We start from the raw sequence: 14,267 nt of genomic DNA, 5'->3' as shown, positions 1-14,267 counted from the left end.
TAGGGAATGGATAGAGAGGGATTAAGGGAATGAGTAGGGAGGGGTTTATGGGAATGAGTAGAGAGGGGATCATTAGGGAATAGATAGAGAAGGATTAAGGGAATGAGTAGAGAGGGGATTAAGGTAAGGGATAGAGAGGGGATTAAGGGAATGGATAGAGAGGGGATTGAGGGAATGAATAGCGATCGAGGGGATTAGGGAATGGGTAGAGAGGGATTAAGGGAATGAGTAGGGAGGGGATTAAGGGAAGGGATAGAGAGGGGATTAAGGGAATGGATAGAGAGGGAAGGGAATGGGTAGGGAGGGAATTAAGGACAAGACCGAAGCGGCTTCTGTGTATCAATTTCATTTTTCACCATGTTCATTTCATGACTTTTAGTTTGAATGAGACGCTGAGTTGAAATCTGTCTATCAACACAAAGGAAATATTTATTCTTGAGATATTTGAACGTGAGTTTCTAGAACAGACCCTGAGTTGTACCCTTCCTGAGTGCATTCGTTGGTCCTTGATATTTCGCTAAGCTCACCATACTTTGACTTGATGAGATATCACATGCAGAGCATATAATGTGGTGATTAAAAATTTCAAATAAAAGTCTTTCAATTCACTCATTATATTACACTCAGTTTCTTTTGACATGGTTAATACATTTATAAATCAAAACAAAGAGATATTTAAGAGCAGTCATGTCCTATAGTGGCACCATATCATATCAGAAATTGGCACACAAAAAAAACATATCACTTTCTTCCCAAACCAAACGTCTGCTTTTATGACACAGAACAACTCGGGTAGCCTGATTTGAATTTTTGCTTCCAAGACAAGCTCTTTGCGTTGCGTTGACGCTTTTTGTTCGCGTGACTTTCGTCGAAACCAGACGGGACGAAAAGCAGACGTCTGTCTGTCGGTAGGTTACCGGTAGAAGATGTGCTGCCATCTGGTGACAATTTAGGCTGAATCGGAAATGCAACTCGTACCGAGAGAGTCTGAGCAACATCACGTGGTCTAAGAAACCAAACAAGGTCGTCTTTAACAACTTTCCCACCAAGATCATCACGGTATGATTCAATAGGGAACTGTACATGGAGAATCATAAACATAATTATGTATTTAAATAGGGGTAGTAGATTGTGTCCATTTGAATATATCATATAAAGGTCTTTGTTTTTTTTTTCTTGTAAAAAAAAAATAGGTCAATCAACGTTGCAGTCGAGACATATATAAGTAGAAATGATTTGAGTATATGTAAACCTTGACAGAGGAGTCTCTCCAATACGTGCTCCAATGAACACGTCTCTTAATGACATCACAATTAACCCCAAAAACAAAATGTCGAAGCTGCTTATTATTTGCAATTCAAAATGGTGGGAGGTGTACTCTGCTTTATAGATCAATCTCTTGGTTATAAGTCACTTAACCTGCTAATTGTGGATCCAGCATGCATGCGCGCTAATAAGTTTCCGATCTCGGCTAATCAACTAAATCAAATGAAACGACTGTATAATTTCTTCTCCTTTTCCCCAGGTACGTGATTTCAGTATCCAGGGGCGGATACAGCACTCCGTTTCAGCTACTTACTTCTCTCAGCTACTCTTATCTTTACTTCTTTTTAATGATTTTGATTTATGTGTGTGTGTGTGTCTGTGTGTACGGAGGGGTTTTAATTAGGAATTCGAGCAGGTAGTACTAGAATGTATACTATTAGAAATGTGCTTAAACCATTCAACAGACTTGTATGACACTAAAATAGTTACAATGTTGAATTTCACCACCCTGCTCTATACCTCCCCTCCCTGTTACCTTCTCCCCTCCCTCCTCTTGTCGTTGAATCGACTAGGTTCTATAGGCCCGGATATCCCCTCAGTCACTTGCATCACTTAACAAGAACAGAAAAAAGGTAACAAATTTCAAACAATATATCAGAGTATGTGTGTATGACCATATACTCACACTCATCATCCTGTCTGCCTGTTGATAAATTTTACTCGCATCTCGAATCGATTTTGTCTGTGAAATGGAAACGGACATGAAAAGTATGTGTGCTACGGCTGAACCTGTCCTTCACTTTTGAAGTAGCAAAAAAAAGGACTTAATCCACTTTGAGACTTTTGTGGCAGTTTAATCAAATTACTTGGAATTCCCAAAGCAATTTAGCTCCATTCTAGGTTAGACCTAATACAAATATTTGCTGGCATTATTCAGTAGCAGTTGCGAGAAATGGTTTGACCGTATAGTGTGTGCATGCATGGACGTCCACGCACTTCGGCATCTGTTTTTTAAGATGGTAGTTTAGAAGCCAATTTAACAAATTATTTTTAGAATGAGTAAAAGCCTGTGTTACTCGATAGCCGTTAATACAAGACATGGAGATACATGCTGGCCATGAGCGGAGGTAGGGTTTTAATGAAAGACGCGGTTTCGGCCATGGGGTCGTTGACGCCCACTCCCCCATACAACCTACGTGGGTCTGGGAGCATCCTCCTTCCAGACAAAGAGATATTACAATTGTTTAAATAACTACTGTTGAATTATTGTGACGTTGAAAGGGGATATGTGTACACCTCTCAGAACCCTCATGGATCCCGCAACTCTTGTAACACCTTCCTTTAAAAAACTGGAAAGTATCCCCCACCCCCTCCCACCCATCCACCACCCATCCACCACCCCTCACCCTGTTAGTTTCTGTACAACAGGCAAAAGGGTAAAATGGTGGGATGTAAATGTTCCTGAATTACAAGTTTTAATGCTTAGCAATTAAATCAATATACAATTTGTATTTAGGATTTTGTCGAATTCTGATCAATTAATTATGTTAATATAACATGTTTCGCCGCCGACTTGTCACGATCATGATATTTTTTCTTAATGAAAAGGCACGGATGCAGGGTATGTGGGGTGACCCCCTCCTCACCGCCCCTCCGTCCCTCCTCCCCCTTGAACACCATGCAATCCATTAAAATAAGTTATGAGCCTTATAGGCCATTTTACATCTCAATGTTTAATTGTCTCTTGGGAAGTAAACACCCTTCCTGGTTGTCGGCTACACGACCCACCCCATCTTTGTCTCTATTATTTTTAAGTCCTGGACCGGCTCATGAAAAGGATAGTATTATATTAGTTAGCAATGATTCATTTCAGATACTTATCTCTTTTGGAGACAAAGAAAGCGATTACATGAACCGATTTTTGTTTCTAATTTAAAGGGAGTGAAGACTCGCGCACAATGAAACTTCTGATACCGGTAATCTGACCTAGTTTTGAATGAGTTCTAACAGAAGTGATAGACACCACCATCGATCCCAGAAAATACACACACAGCTTGCTACCGTCGGTAATTAGACACTAGTGTACAGTCAATACATGCAGCTACGGTCAATACCCACAACACAGTGTACAAAGCAGCGATGGACATCTCAGGTCTATATAAAAGATAACAAGGTATCACATTTCATTTCTGTCTGCATTTTGTAGCGACAAGAAGAAAACTTCACTTGCAAGCAACGGAAAGTTAACTTTTTTCAGAGGGCGGCATGCGGTTCGGGGCGAGTCTTCAATGAATTTAAGACCATCACAATATGGATCTCCAGCCAAGCTATAAATTAACAGAGGGCGCTGTCATATTGGTCCTATTTAGTTCCGCGAAACATTTCTAGACAAACTACCTGTATATACCCTGATGCACACATAGTGTGACATATTCGAACTAACATATGGTACTCACCACTCATAACTAGTACATGTTAACGAATTGCTACCCACCGTTCGTTTGCCAAATTTAGACACGTCTGATCATCAACCAATCAAAACGCTCCTTTTGACGTCTTCTCCATTATTTCCAGCTACACTGAGTTTAAGCTTTGAGCGTAAGTTAACATTGTATCGAAGGCTTCCAAATATACTGGACATATGCCTGAGATTCCTAGTAGTTTACTAGTGGTATGTACTGTCCGTATATTTATACCAAAAGATTTTTGTCATTAACCCGGACAAGCCCTTTTACATGTCTATGGCTATAATAGCAAAGACAATTACCCTCGAAAGATCCAATTTGCATTTTCTATATCAATATACTGGAAATGGAATGAACGGATTCGGAATTTGTAGCTTTAAAGTATATCAATTGGTTGACGGTGTCCTATAAGGGATAGAATCGCCTCTCCGACTCCCGGTACACCACGACTCCAGAAGAAACCATGTAAGCCCACGATTTCTCATTTCACATCCAAATCTAAAAAACTTACCAGATATTCCCCTTGCAACTGATGGTACTCCACATTAGCTAGCTGAGAGCCAGTATAGGGACTATTAGGGGCAGTAAAGTGACCATCTTTGAAGGTGATTGTATGTAAACTATCGTCCTCAGTGATGATGCAGTCATCTGAATAACTCTTCTTACCAATGAACTCCCAGTTACCACTCACTATGTTGGGAGCATACTATAAATCAATTTGGACGGAAAAGAAGAAAGAACGAAAGAAATAATAACTGTATTGTGTTTGAAACAATAGGAATTAATTGTTTCACGTGGATATATAATGGAAAACAATATTACATATAATGTAGTTGTTTTGTCTTATTTTCTATTGAACTGGTTAATTAACTGAAAAGAAAATGTTTCTGTCAGACAAAGTTTATGTTTTTTTTTTTCATTTGCAAACTTTTTGGACTAATTGAGTCGTTTTCTTGAGACAAACAATACAAAACAAACAATTATCAAATAAAGAGTAATGAAGAAGAGAGATAGACTAACCTGAGGCAGAAGCTTCCATCCATATTTAGCTATTTGATCCACTGCTAGTAGAACATAGGCGATTAACTCATCCGAAAAGAAGAATGGGAGATTAAGACGCAAAAATCCTGGTCTGTGGAGGAGGTAAATAATAGTTTGATTCTTTTTTTATTAAACAATTTAAACGATGAATGTATTCAGACAGAACCGATTTACAATAATAGAATATTCAGAATAACCAGTTATTTATGATAAATATTTAAATGTATTTAAAAATCTGTAACAGATGAACCATTAATTAGAGATCTAGAGGTCGGGAGGGTTGGGGCGGTAGGGGGAGGGATATTTAAGGAAGATACATTTTCATTTTTCTTCGCCAATCAAATTCTCTCAGGTTCCCCTTCCCCGTTGGTGGCCCCTCCACCCCAGTCAATAAGATACTCCCTCTTACCCCTTCCCCCAGCACCAGTCAGATCAATTCTCTTTCGTCTCTGTAGTGGACACACAGCTATCTAACACAAATATGGCATCGTTTAAGTTTGTAATGTAAACTGTAATGTAAATGACCAATTGTTACATTTCCTGTATAGGCCCAATTATAACACGTTAGTAAACGACCTATTTTGAAGACAGCTTGAATGACATTAAAACAAGAAATAAAGTTAAAAATTCTCTCTGGTGACAGACAGATTCGAATTATAAAGATTTCGATTGTAACTTTAAGCTCTTAAGAAATAAGTAAACTAATCGTGTTCAGGCATGAAGATAGGGGATACAGCTGGGGGCGGGGTGGGGGTAAATAATCGGGACAGGGTAATATGAAGGTGCCCAGGAAAATATATGGCATAAAGAATATTGCACCATAACTTTGCCGATGATGTGCACTTCATGCATGTGTATTGATGCGCTTCCAAAATATGTTTTCCCAAACACTGTTTGCGTGCCATAACCTCCCCTCCCGCCCGCCCCCCCCCCCCGCCCCCAAGTCCCCTCCACTATGTAAATTAGTTTTTTAGCCGCCACTGCGTATATGTAACACTTACTTCAGAATTTCCAGTGATACTTTGCCTTCTGTTGTTGCGAACTTTGTCAATTTAGACAGCCTAATATCTCTAGAGAAAAAAAAACAAAATTGGAATGTCATGTCAAACAAAATGTTATTATTCATAAGTGAGTTGTTTTCATCAAGAGTCAAATGTTAGACATATTCTAGGATGAAAATGATATTTGAAAAATGAATAGACAGATACAGACTTGTCAGTTATACTTTTGTTTTCAAAAAGAATAAAACAAAACTAATTGCAAGAGTTACCATAACTAATTAAGAGAAAGCGTTTATGACTGCCATTACGTGAGTATAGCTTTATGTTGACGTTGCAGTGTTGAAGAAGAAAAGCAAAAATGTAAATGACTTACTCTTCATCTAGAAGATAGTAGATAAATTTCTCCGCCAGTTCCTCGCTGATTCCCAGAAGATCCTAAAAACAAGGGGGGGGGGGGGGAGAGAGAGATTAACGAGTTTCATTAAAGGACATCGGTATTGGCGGTGAAAAGATGATGTTGACGTTTTTATGATTGTTGCTAGACATGATAACGCATCTATTCGAGATAATGAAATAACTGTTCGACCCTTAGAGAATGACCAGGTCATATGTAAGTACTAGAAAGGCGAACAATGATTAGTTATGTTCCAATTTCAACCAGTGTTATAAACTAAGCGATCTGATAGTTCGCCCCCCCCCCCACACACACACACACAAACACATACATTCCCAACATATCTGAGAATAATTCAGATGGTCATGTATCGAATGGTCAAAAGGCTTAAAGCAATAACGTTGACCCTTTCATTTGCCAATCGTTTGTATATGCATTGGTTTACCTGGGCGTAAGGACCTGCGCATGCGCAGCCTCCACGTGCTTGGATACCGTAGAGATCATTGAGGAGAACTGCGATGAAGTTATGATGAAGAAGTTTACCGCTCTCCGGATGAAAGATTATAAATGAGAAGATTGGAAGGCGTTCAGCTTCTGTACTCCCCAGGATGATTATGTTGGGATTGTTCTTCCAAGTCTCCAAGGCGGTCCTTGACAAGACAGAAATATAAAAAATAATTCATTTGAATTAAAGTTTTAAAGTAAATAGAACGAATTCCGACACCTTAAAGAATATATAATTCAGAGCTTTTGAGACTAATCACATTGATCCAACTTCTCAGAATCAAAACCTGCAAGGGTTTGTCGTTGCAATATTAAATATTACAAATTAGTTTCATCAATCCACTTTATTTTGCATGAGTATATACATTGCGCAAAAATCTATGATGCCATGAAATATGAAATGATTTGACTTTCTTCAAAAACTGAGTTAATTATTAAAAACCTGGAACATATATAGTTCATCTGTGGGCCCGCCGTATATGTTATTTTGTTGTATTGATAAAGTGACATCATCAAAATTAAATCAACAGTTTCAATGTTAAGGAGTGGCCTTTACTGTATCAGCAAAAATGAAAAAAAAATATTACAAAATTATTTAAAAAAACTACTTACTTCACAAGTTCCACTTCTCTCGCCATTATTGCGTCTGTTCCGATTGCCTTGTATATAGAGAAAAGCACACACAAAAACGTATATCAAATAGTGAAAATACACATTTTTCATCGTCTTAAATTCTGCACAAAATATATCGAAAACGCATGATTGATAAAATATTAATAATTATAACTGGTTATAACCATTAAAAAAGTTTTCCATTGTAAAAGCCGCTGAAAAAAGCATCGATTGTGTTTTTTGCTCTTGATTTCACAGAGGACAAATGTTAGGAAACCGGCTTTGTCCAGCCCCCCCCCCCCACCAAAACCCCCACCCCCACCCCACCCCATCCCCACACTTGCTTACTTCAGATCGGCTCTGCCGACCATTATTTATAGGCACCCTATGATTAGAAATGGAAATACTTTAGGCCCTTTGTTAGCCTTAACTATGAGGCAGACTTTCAAGCTGATACTAAAAATAAAAAAAACGGACCTGTTTCAATTTGAATGCGAGTCCTGCTCTTATAGATTCTACAATTGCGGGCGTACCACCTTCTTCTTTGTCTTCGATATTCCGCAAATAGAAATGTGTATTTCTGGTCACCTGTAGTTATACAAATGGTAAGTACATTAACATTGGATTGCACATAGCATCATATAGGCACATGGTTAGTATTATACATACAGCAACCACTTGAAATATAAATATGACAAAGACAAATAATTTCAGTATTATTATTGATAGGCAACTGAACAGTTTGGTCAAAGCATTTTCTATCGAAATGGCCCTAAAATACCTACATATAAAACAGTGCCCCCTCCACATTGACTTGGTACAGAATTCGTAAATAACTTCTTCTTTGCTAAGAGGATTCCTGTACAAAGAAAGGTGTTTAAAAAATTTTAAAAATATATTCAGTAACGCTAACTCGGGTATCAGCAATGGCTGAAGGCGTTTTAGTTACATTTATATATGAAGAACAAAAATTGAATGCGCATGCGTGAAACGAAAGTAAAGGCACGTCATAAGGAGGTAACGAATACAAAATCTCTTGTACCGTATTCATTTATTTTCTTTTGTGCGATATATGACCGGCTTACCAGGTGTTCCGACGCCGCCGATAAACTTGTGTGGAGAAAGATAAACGGCATCCTTAGAACAATCTAGTCCGTCACTGTGTACGAGAGGAAAAGAATAATGACATGCAGGAAACAGAGCAACAAAAATAAAGATGAATGAAAAAAAAGTAAATGTACGGTTTGTGTCAACATCAAAAAAAATTGTGCATAATACAATCCTGGTATCATAATCAATATGCATGATCATTGTTTTATTGTTTGTTTTTAAATCAAAATAAAAGTTAGTATCATACTTCATTCTATTTAATGAAAAAAGGTATAAGCCTAACGAATTAGTCAATAAATGGAACTCACTGCGTTGTAGGTGGATTCATATCGATTCTCATGTATGGACCTATCCGCAGACCGAGAAAGCAGTAATAAATGAAAGAAAAATGAAAAAAAATACAAGCAAAATAAGCAAACAACAGGGAATTATGTTGTTGTGTTAATAGTTTTGCAGAATGTCATATGCGTCTGCATGTTTCAGAAAATCAGCAAAATACTTTTGTGGTCGTAATTTCGTAGTAGGACAGTAGCTAATGAAATAAATTTGAATGTCTTTCTCAACCCCAACCCTCACCATTCCCACACAAACGCACACACACACACGAACACGCACATACTCGTCTTCTACACCCTTTCCATATATTAACTTACCCGCGGTAGCAAAGTCCCAAAATGCTAGAGCGCCATACTTGTGCAGAAGAGCTGTCACGTGGTTTGTATCCGTTATAATACCGGTAACGTTGGAAGCTGCACAGAAACAACCGATTCTGTATCGCTTCTTCTGTGTGTAATTCTGTCGGAAAAACACGATTACCAATCCGGAAACAGTTTGTAAAGATGTACCGTAACTTAATAAGTTTCGATGACCATTGATTTTAAGTGATGAAGGGTCTTTAAAATACTCCGTAATAGTACAGGCTTACATCATATTAAATTGGCATACACTATTTTTTGCTCCCATTGTAAACTATGAAAATAACTGTAAATGTTAATGTGTATTGTAATTTCGAACTAGGAAACCTGAAGAACATTGACACAATTCCAGCGCAGAACGAAACGGACATTTTGGCCGAACTATTAAGTTATGTTTAGTTACTGCTATCGAAGCATCTGTACAATATATATATGTGTGTATATATATAAATGTATATATATATATATATATTTATATATATATATATATGTCTATATATATATATATATGTGTGTGTCTATATATATATATATATATATATATATATATATATATATATATATATAGCAATTATAAAGTAAGATATAATGTCACCTTAAGTTCTTCCTCCAGGTGTGACACATCGAAGATCCCGTCATCTGTGGCACGTATTCTTACAATCTGTCACAATAAAAATACTTCATAACGTTTAATCACGAATTGATGATATAACATAGATGATGAAATGTATTGGATCATATATAGATACAGATACCTCTTACTAAACTGTGTGTAACATCTGTTTGACCTCCATTTGACCTCTGTTTGACCTCTGTCTGACCTCTGTTTAACTAAGAACAAATACTTACGGCAGCCCCAGCTTCTTTCCATGGTAATATGTTCGAATGGTGTTCAAACGGACCGACGAAGACTACCTGACATTGCGAGAAATAAAAATGATAAGTAAATGTCAAGAAATAGCATTATATGATTATATTCATAACTATAAAGACAAACCAATTGATTTAATTTATCAACTAGTATCACATAATATTGAAAATCACCGAGGCAATTTAGCCTAACATGTTTAATCTTTAATTGGACATGTTATACAAAAGAAAAACCATTATTACCAACAGAGACAGATATTGAATTCGATCATAATGACGTTATCTTAAAATTTAATTTACAATGGCGGCCTAATACCTTGAATTCAAATGACGCCTGAAGCGTTGTAAACAAAATCTATCAGTTTCACCTTTTTTAAAGGTCCCAAAATTGCAATCTCGACCTACCGTGTGTTGGGCTTTTTCACCGCGCAGATTTATTGCATGGAGAAGTTTGTGAACTGCAGCGGTTGTACCACTTCCCGTAAAGATTAAAACATCATCATTAGAGGCGTTCACGTATTTCTTGATCAATTCTCTGCAAATTAAAAATGTTAATTGTTATCTTTTGTTATTGTATCTTTCAAAGTCGTTCACGGTCTAACCACATGAGTGGTATAGGGGAATCCAATCCAGGGCCATGGGTCAATTCCTAAGCCGGGAAATGATGGGGAGGGGGGGGGGGGGGTATGGTATCAGGCTTAAGGAAATATGAAGACTTTAAATAGGGGTGGAGATCTGGTGATATTATTATCAACTGTAGCATGATTTCTGTTATATTTTATTTTATTTTTAAAGATATGTTATCATAATAATATACGTGATTAGCTGACGATTTGGCAAAAGAAGAAAAAATTATTTTTACCTTGCTTCATGCCTGAAACGAGTAGTTTGCCGTGCCATCACTCCTGTGATTGTATGAGTGTTGGCATAAAGGGGGTGGACGTGGTCCCTGATGTAATCCTCAATGAAATTCACTGGTCTTGATAACAAAAGATAAAAACAAAAATCAAGGTATATGCATTGTTATAATGAAACCGCTGAAGTGGTTAGTGTTCAACAAATTACCACTTAGTTTTTTAGTGAATTTTTTAAACTCGGTTACTTTCGGAATCAGATATTTTACATGGCATTAATCATTAGAACAATGCCATTCGTTAATGGAGAATGATTTACTGAATATGCAGTATATTTAATGATAGAAAATTAAACATATTTGTTTGATGTTATATTTATTACTTCACAGAGATTTCATTATCCTGTCGAGCTGATTTTCTCCGTGTACCGCATCGATTAACATCAAATAAAAGCTATACAGCGAAATAAGTGGTGTAAAATACGAATAATAATAATAATAATAATAATAAATAATAAATAATAAATAATAATAATAATAATAATAATAATAATAATAATAATAATAATAATAATAATAATAATAATAATAATAATAATAATAATAATAATAATAATAAATAATAATAATAATATTAATATTAATTAATAATAATATTAATATTAATTAATAATAATAATAAATAATAATAAATAATAATAATAATCATATTAATATTAATTAATAATAATAATAATAATAATAATAATAATATTAATATTAATTAATAATAATAATAATAAATAATAATAATAATATTAATAATAATAATAATAATATTAATATTAATAATAATAATAATACTAAAAATAATAATAATAATAATATTAATATTAATTAATAATAATAACAGCAAACGACGAGAAATAATGAACAAGAGTGCAGCGAGAAAAACTGGAGATCGTTCATAGCACGAAAGATACGTTTTTAGAAGTAACCATATCGTATGTATAGCAACACTCGAAATGGCATGTAGTAAAGATTCTAAATTATTTTGCCTGTGCTTATATCTTCATAAATACTTACTTAATATCGATTTTACTATCACAATAATTATTAATAGGTATATGGGCAAATCTTTTAGGTACATTTTCCGAGACTTTTATTTTTAATTTTTCTTTTACATATTGTCCTATGTACACATGAATTAAATGTATACAAGTTGACGTTTATTTATCACAGACATATCCGATGCTATAACAACCTATCTGTACATGCAGTAAATAAATGGTCTATAGTTATATATACACAGCTTTTTGAGGAAAGGTTTATACGTTTTCGTTTATTAGTTATGGTGTTTTACAGTTCTAGCATGGATGTACAATCAAGACATCTGTCGAATATGTGATTATGACACTCTGGGTCCACGAACAACATTTTTAATGCGGAAAAGAGAACAACTTGGAACTTACCTACCGGAAGCTGTGTAATCGCAGTAGATGGCTGAAAAACACATGAAACGGAGTGAACAGTGACACATAAACGTATTTGGTACAAAATATCGCTTTTGGTATGCCAGCAAATTTACTCTCATGAAAATATCCGATAAATTCTTTAAAAAAAATATTGTAATATCTATGGTTAAAGAGCGATAGGGAAGATGCAAACATTTAAGAAAAATCCCTTCCTTTCTTTATTTTCTTCTTTCTTTTTTTTTTTTTTTGTCTGCATTTTTGATGATTTATCAAAAACAAATGAGAATCTAATCAAACGTTTGAGCACATTAGAGTAATATTATATAATATTAGGCTAATATTCATTAATGAAATACAAAGGCTCTATATACCTATTTATTTACATCCAAGAATTGTTCTCCCTCATACATCTTATCAAATGATTGCATTTCCTTTCCTATCTACTCAATTGAACGTGGTCAATTTATTTTAAGCGTATAAGGGGCTCGTCCAGGAGTGGGGAGGGGAGGGGTGCTAAAGCCTGGATCCCTCTTCTCTTTCTTTTGTTCTTTTTGGTACTAAAAATTTAGTGGCAAACATAATTTGCCCGAAACCAAGTTGAACATCTTAAACCCCTTCTCACTGAGCAGGCAGTCCTTGCTTTTTACCGATGCTCTGTAATGCACCTCGTTGTCGGTGGTAATTTCGGTATCTACTAACACATTTCTCCCGGCCCCCGTCCTCCGAAATTTCCTGAAACCGCCCGTGCTTTAGAACGTTATTTACAAACCTCGTTTTCTACCGTAAGGTCCAACAAACTCCGAACGATGACCAATAGTGTTTTCTTCCACATATCTCAAAAGACGTTGTTTTCGTTGACTTAGCAGAGCGCCTCTGTTTCTTTCGTCATGCGCAGTTGTTTCGTGTCCAATAGTATCCCCTATAAGATATCTTTCTGCTTCATCTAGATCGAAAGAATCTGGGTTGATTTTCTCCGGTATCATACCAGGTAATATATTTTCTGTCATTTCCGGCATTTTAAAGTTTATCTCTAGACGGTTACTTCGAACAAAAAAATATTTCTTCTTTTAATTCTGCTCGTTTAAGATTGAACTGTCTTCGACGCGAACATTTTAACACGCCTTGTAAATTCCACTAAATATCTGATAATAACCTTGCTAAAAGGCCGGCAAACAACAATTAAAAGTTTGCATTCTCAGCCAGCTACAAATAGGAGTAGATATAAAACGTTTTACTAAGCAGAGAAGATCACTCCCATTGAACAATAGTATACGGTATCGATTGAAGAGGTGTTTTTCTTTCAATGGCCTACATTTAGAGATATTAATAACATCCTCAGAAAAGAAGCTATATCTATTGATATGGATATATATAAAATCAGTTTTAACAAATTCACGCGATGGTATATCTAACGTTTACTGGAACCCTTAGCTACGAATATACTGAAGTGTTCAGAATTACTGCCCAGAAAAAAAGAAAAGGCTGTTCTGGAAAAAGTCATGTTTTGTTGTCCTATCTTCTTGCCGTTCAAGTACTTGTTAAACAATGTTCATTTAGTTTGATCTCCAGTCAATTTAAGGTGGGCGTTACCAACAGGACAAGCAAGCAGGACACAAGACGTCACAAATGCTTTGTTGAATCGGTGACCTGTCAATAGCGCCCTCTGTTTTCAAAGTTTACTGCAGTATCACGTAACACTCCGTGATATAACATTTCACAATGTCTTAAGGAGTAACGGATCACGAGGTTAAAGAAATTTATCAATAATTGTTAATTTTCAATTTAACACACGTTTTTTGACAATTTGGAAATTATTTTGCTGAAAATGATAGTACAGTTTATCGAACCATAACCACAGATGACGTCAGACGGACACTCTACACCCCCCCCCCACCCCTCTTATCTCGCATGCAAAGCCTTCAGTATGTATCACGTCAATTTAATGTTATAAATTATCTATCTCCCTCCCTCCTCTTCGTCCCCCCCCCCCTAACACCACTCA

At 35.9% G+C, this 14,267-nt stretch overlaps 1 protein-coding gene across 1 annotated transcript; it reads right to left on the bottom strand.

The window, feature by feature from the left end:
* Positions 1-612: 612 nt before the first annotated feature.
* Positions 613-13,801, bottom strand: LOC139966657 (probable cysteine desulfurase). Its single transcript, XM_071969917.1, has 19 exons — positions 13,035-13,801; positions 12,263-12,293; positions 10,821-10,937; positions 10,364-10,493; positions 9,938-10,003; positions 9,684-9,749; positions 9,047-9,188; positions 8,702-8,741; positions 8,369-8,442; positions 8,069-8,142; positions 7,761-7,871; positions 7,284-7,330; positions 6,613-6,817; positions 6,147-6,208; positions 5,774-5,842; positions 4,752-4,863; positions 4,243-4,437; positions 1,952-2,008; positions 613-1,077 (listed from the first exon to the last, which is right to left on the bottom strand). Exons 1-19 carry the CDS (start codon positions 13,279-13,281, stop codon positions 772-774), a joined length of 2,151 nt encoding a protein of 716 aa, XP_071826018.1. The 5' UTR covers positions 13,282-13,801; the 3' UTR covers positions 613-771.
* Between the last annotated feature and the right edge of the window lie 466 nt (positions 13,802-14,267).

This window comes from Apostichopus japonicus, chromosome 4 (genome assembly GCF_037975245.1).
Source record: "Apostichopus japonicus isolate 1M-3 chromosome 4, ASM3797524v1, whole genome shotgun sequence".
In the NCBI taxonomy this organism is placed as follows: Eukaryota; Metazoa; Echinodermata; class Holothuroidea; order Aspidochirotida; family Stichopodidae; genus Apostichopus; species Apostichopus japonicus.
This window is presented reverse-complemented; position numbering and strand designations above follow the sequence as displayed.

What these genes read in the sequence shown, in the direction of transcription:
- LOC139966657 (XM_071969917.1), bottom strand. Translation starts at nt 13,281, where the DNA reads ATGCCGGAAATGACAGAAAATATATTACCTGGTATGATACCGGAGAAA. An exon ending in GTGAAAAAGCCCAACACACG is followed by an intron (nt 10,004 to 10,363) that starts GTAGGTCGAGAT and finishes TCGCAATGTCAG; the next exon opens with GTAGTCTTCGTCGGTCCGTT. An exon ending in TTGGGACTTTGCTACCGCGG is followed by an intron (nt 8,742 to 9,046) that starts GTAAGTTAATAT and finishes GTCTGCGGATAG; the next exon opens with GTCCATACATGAGAATCGAT.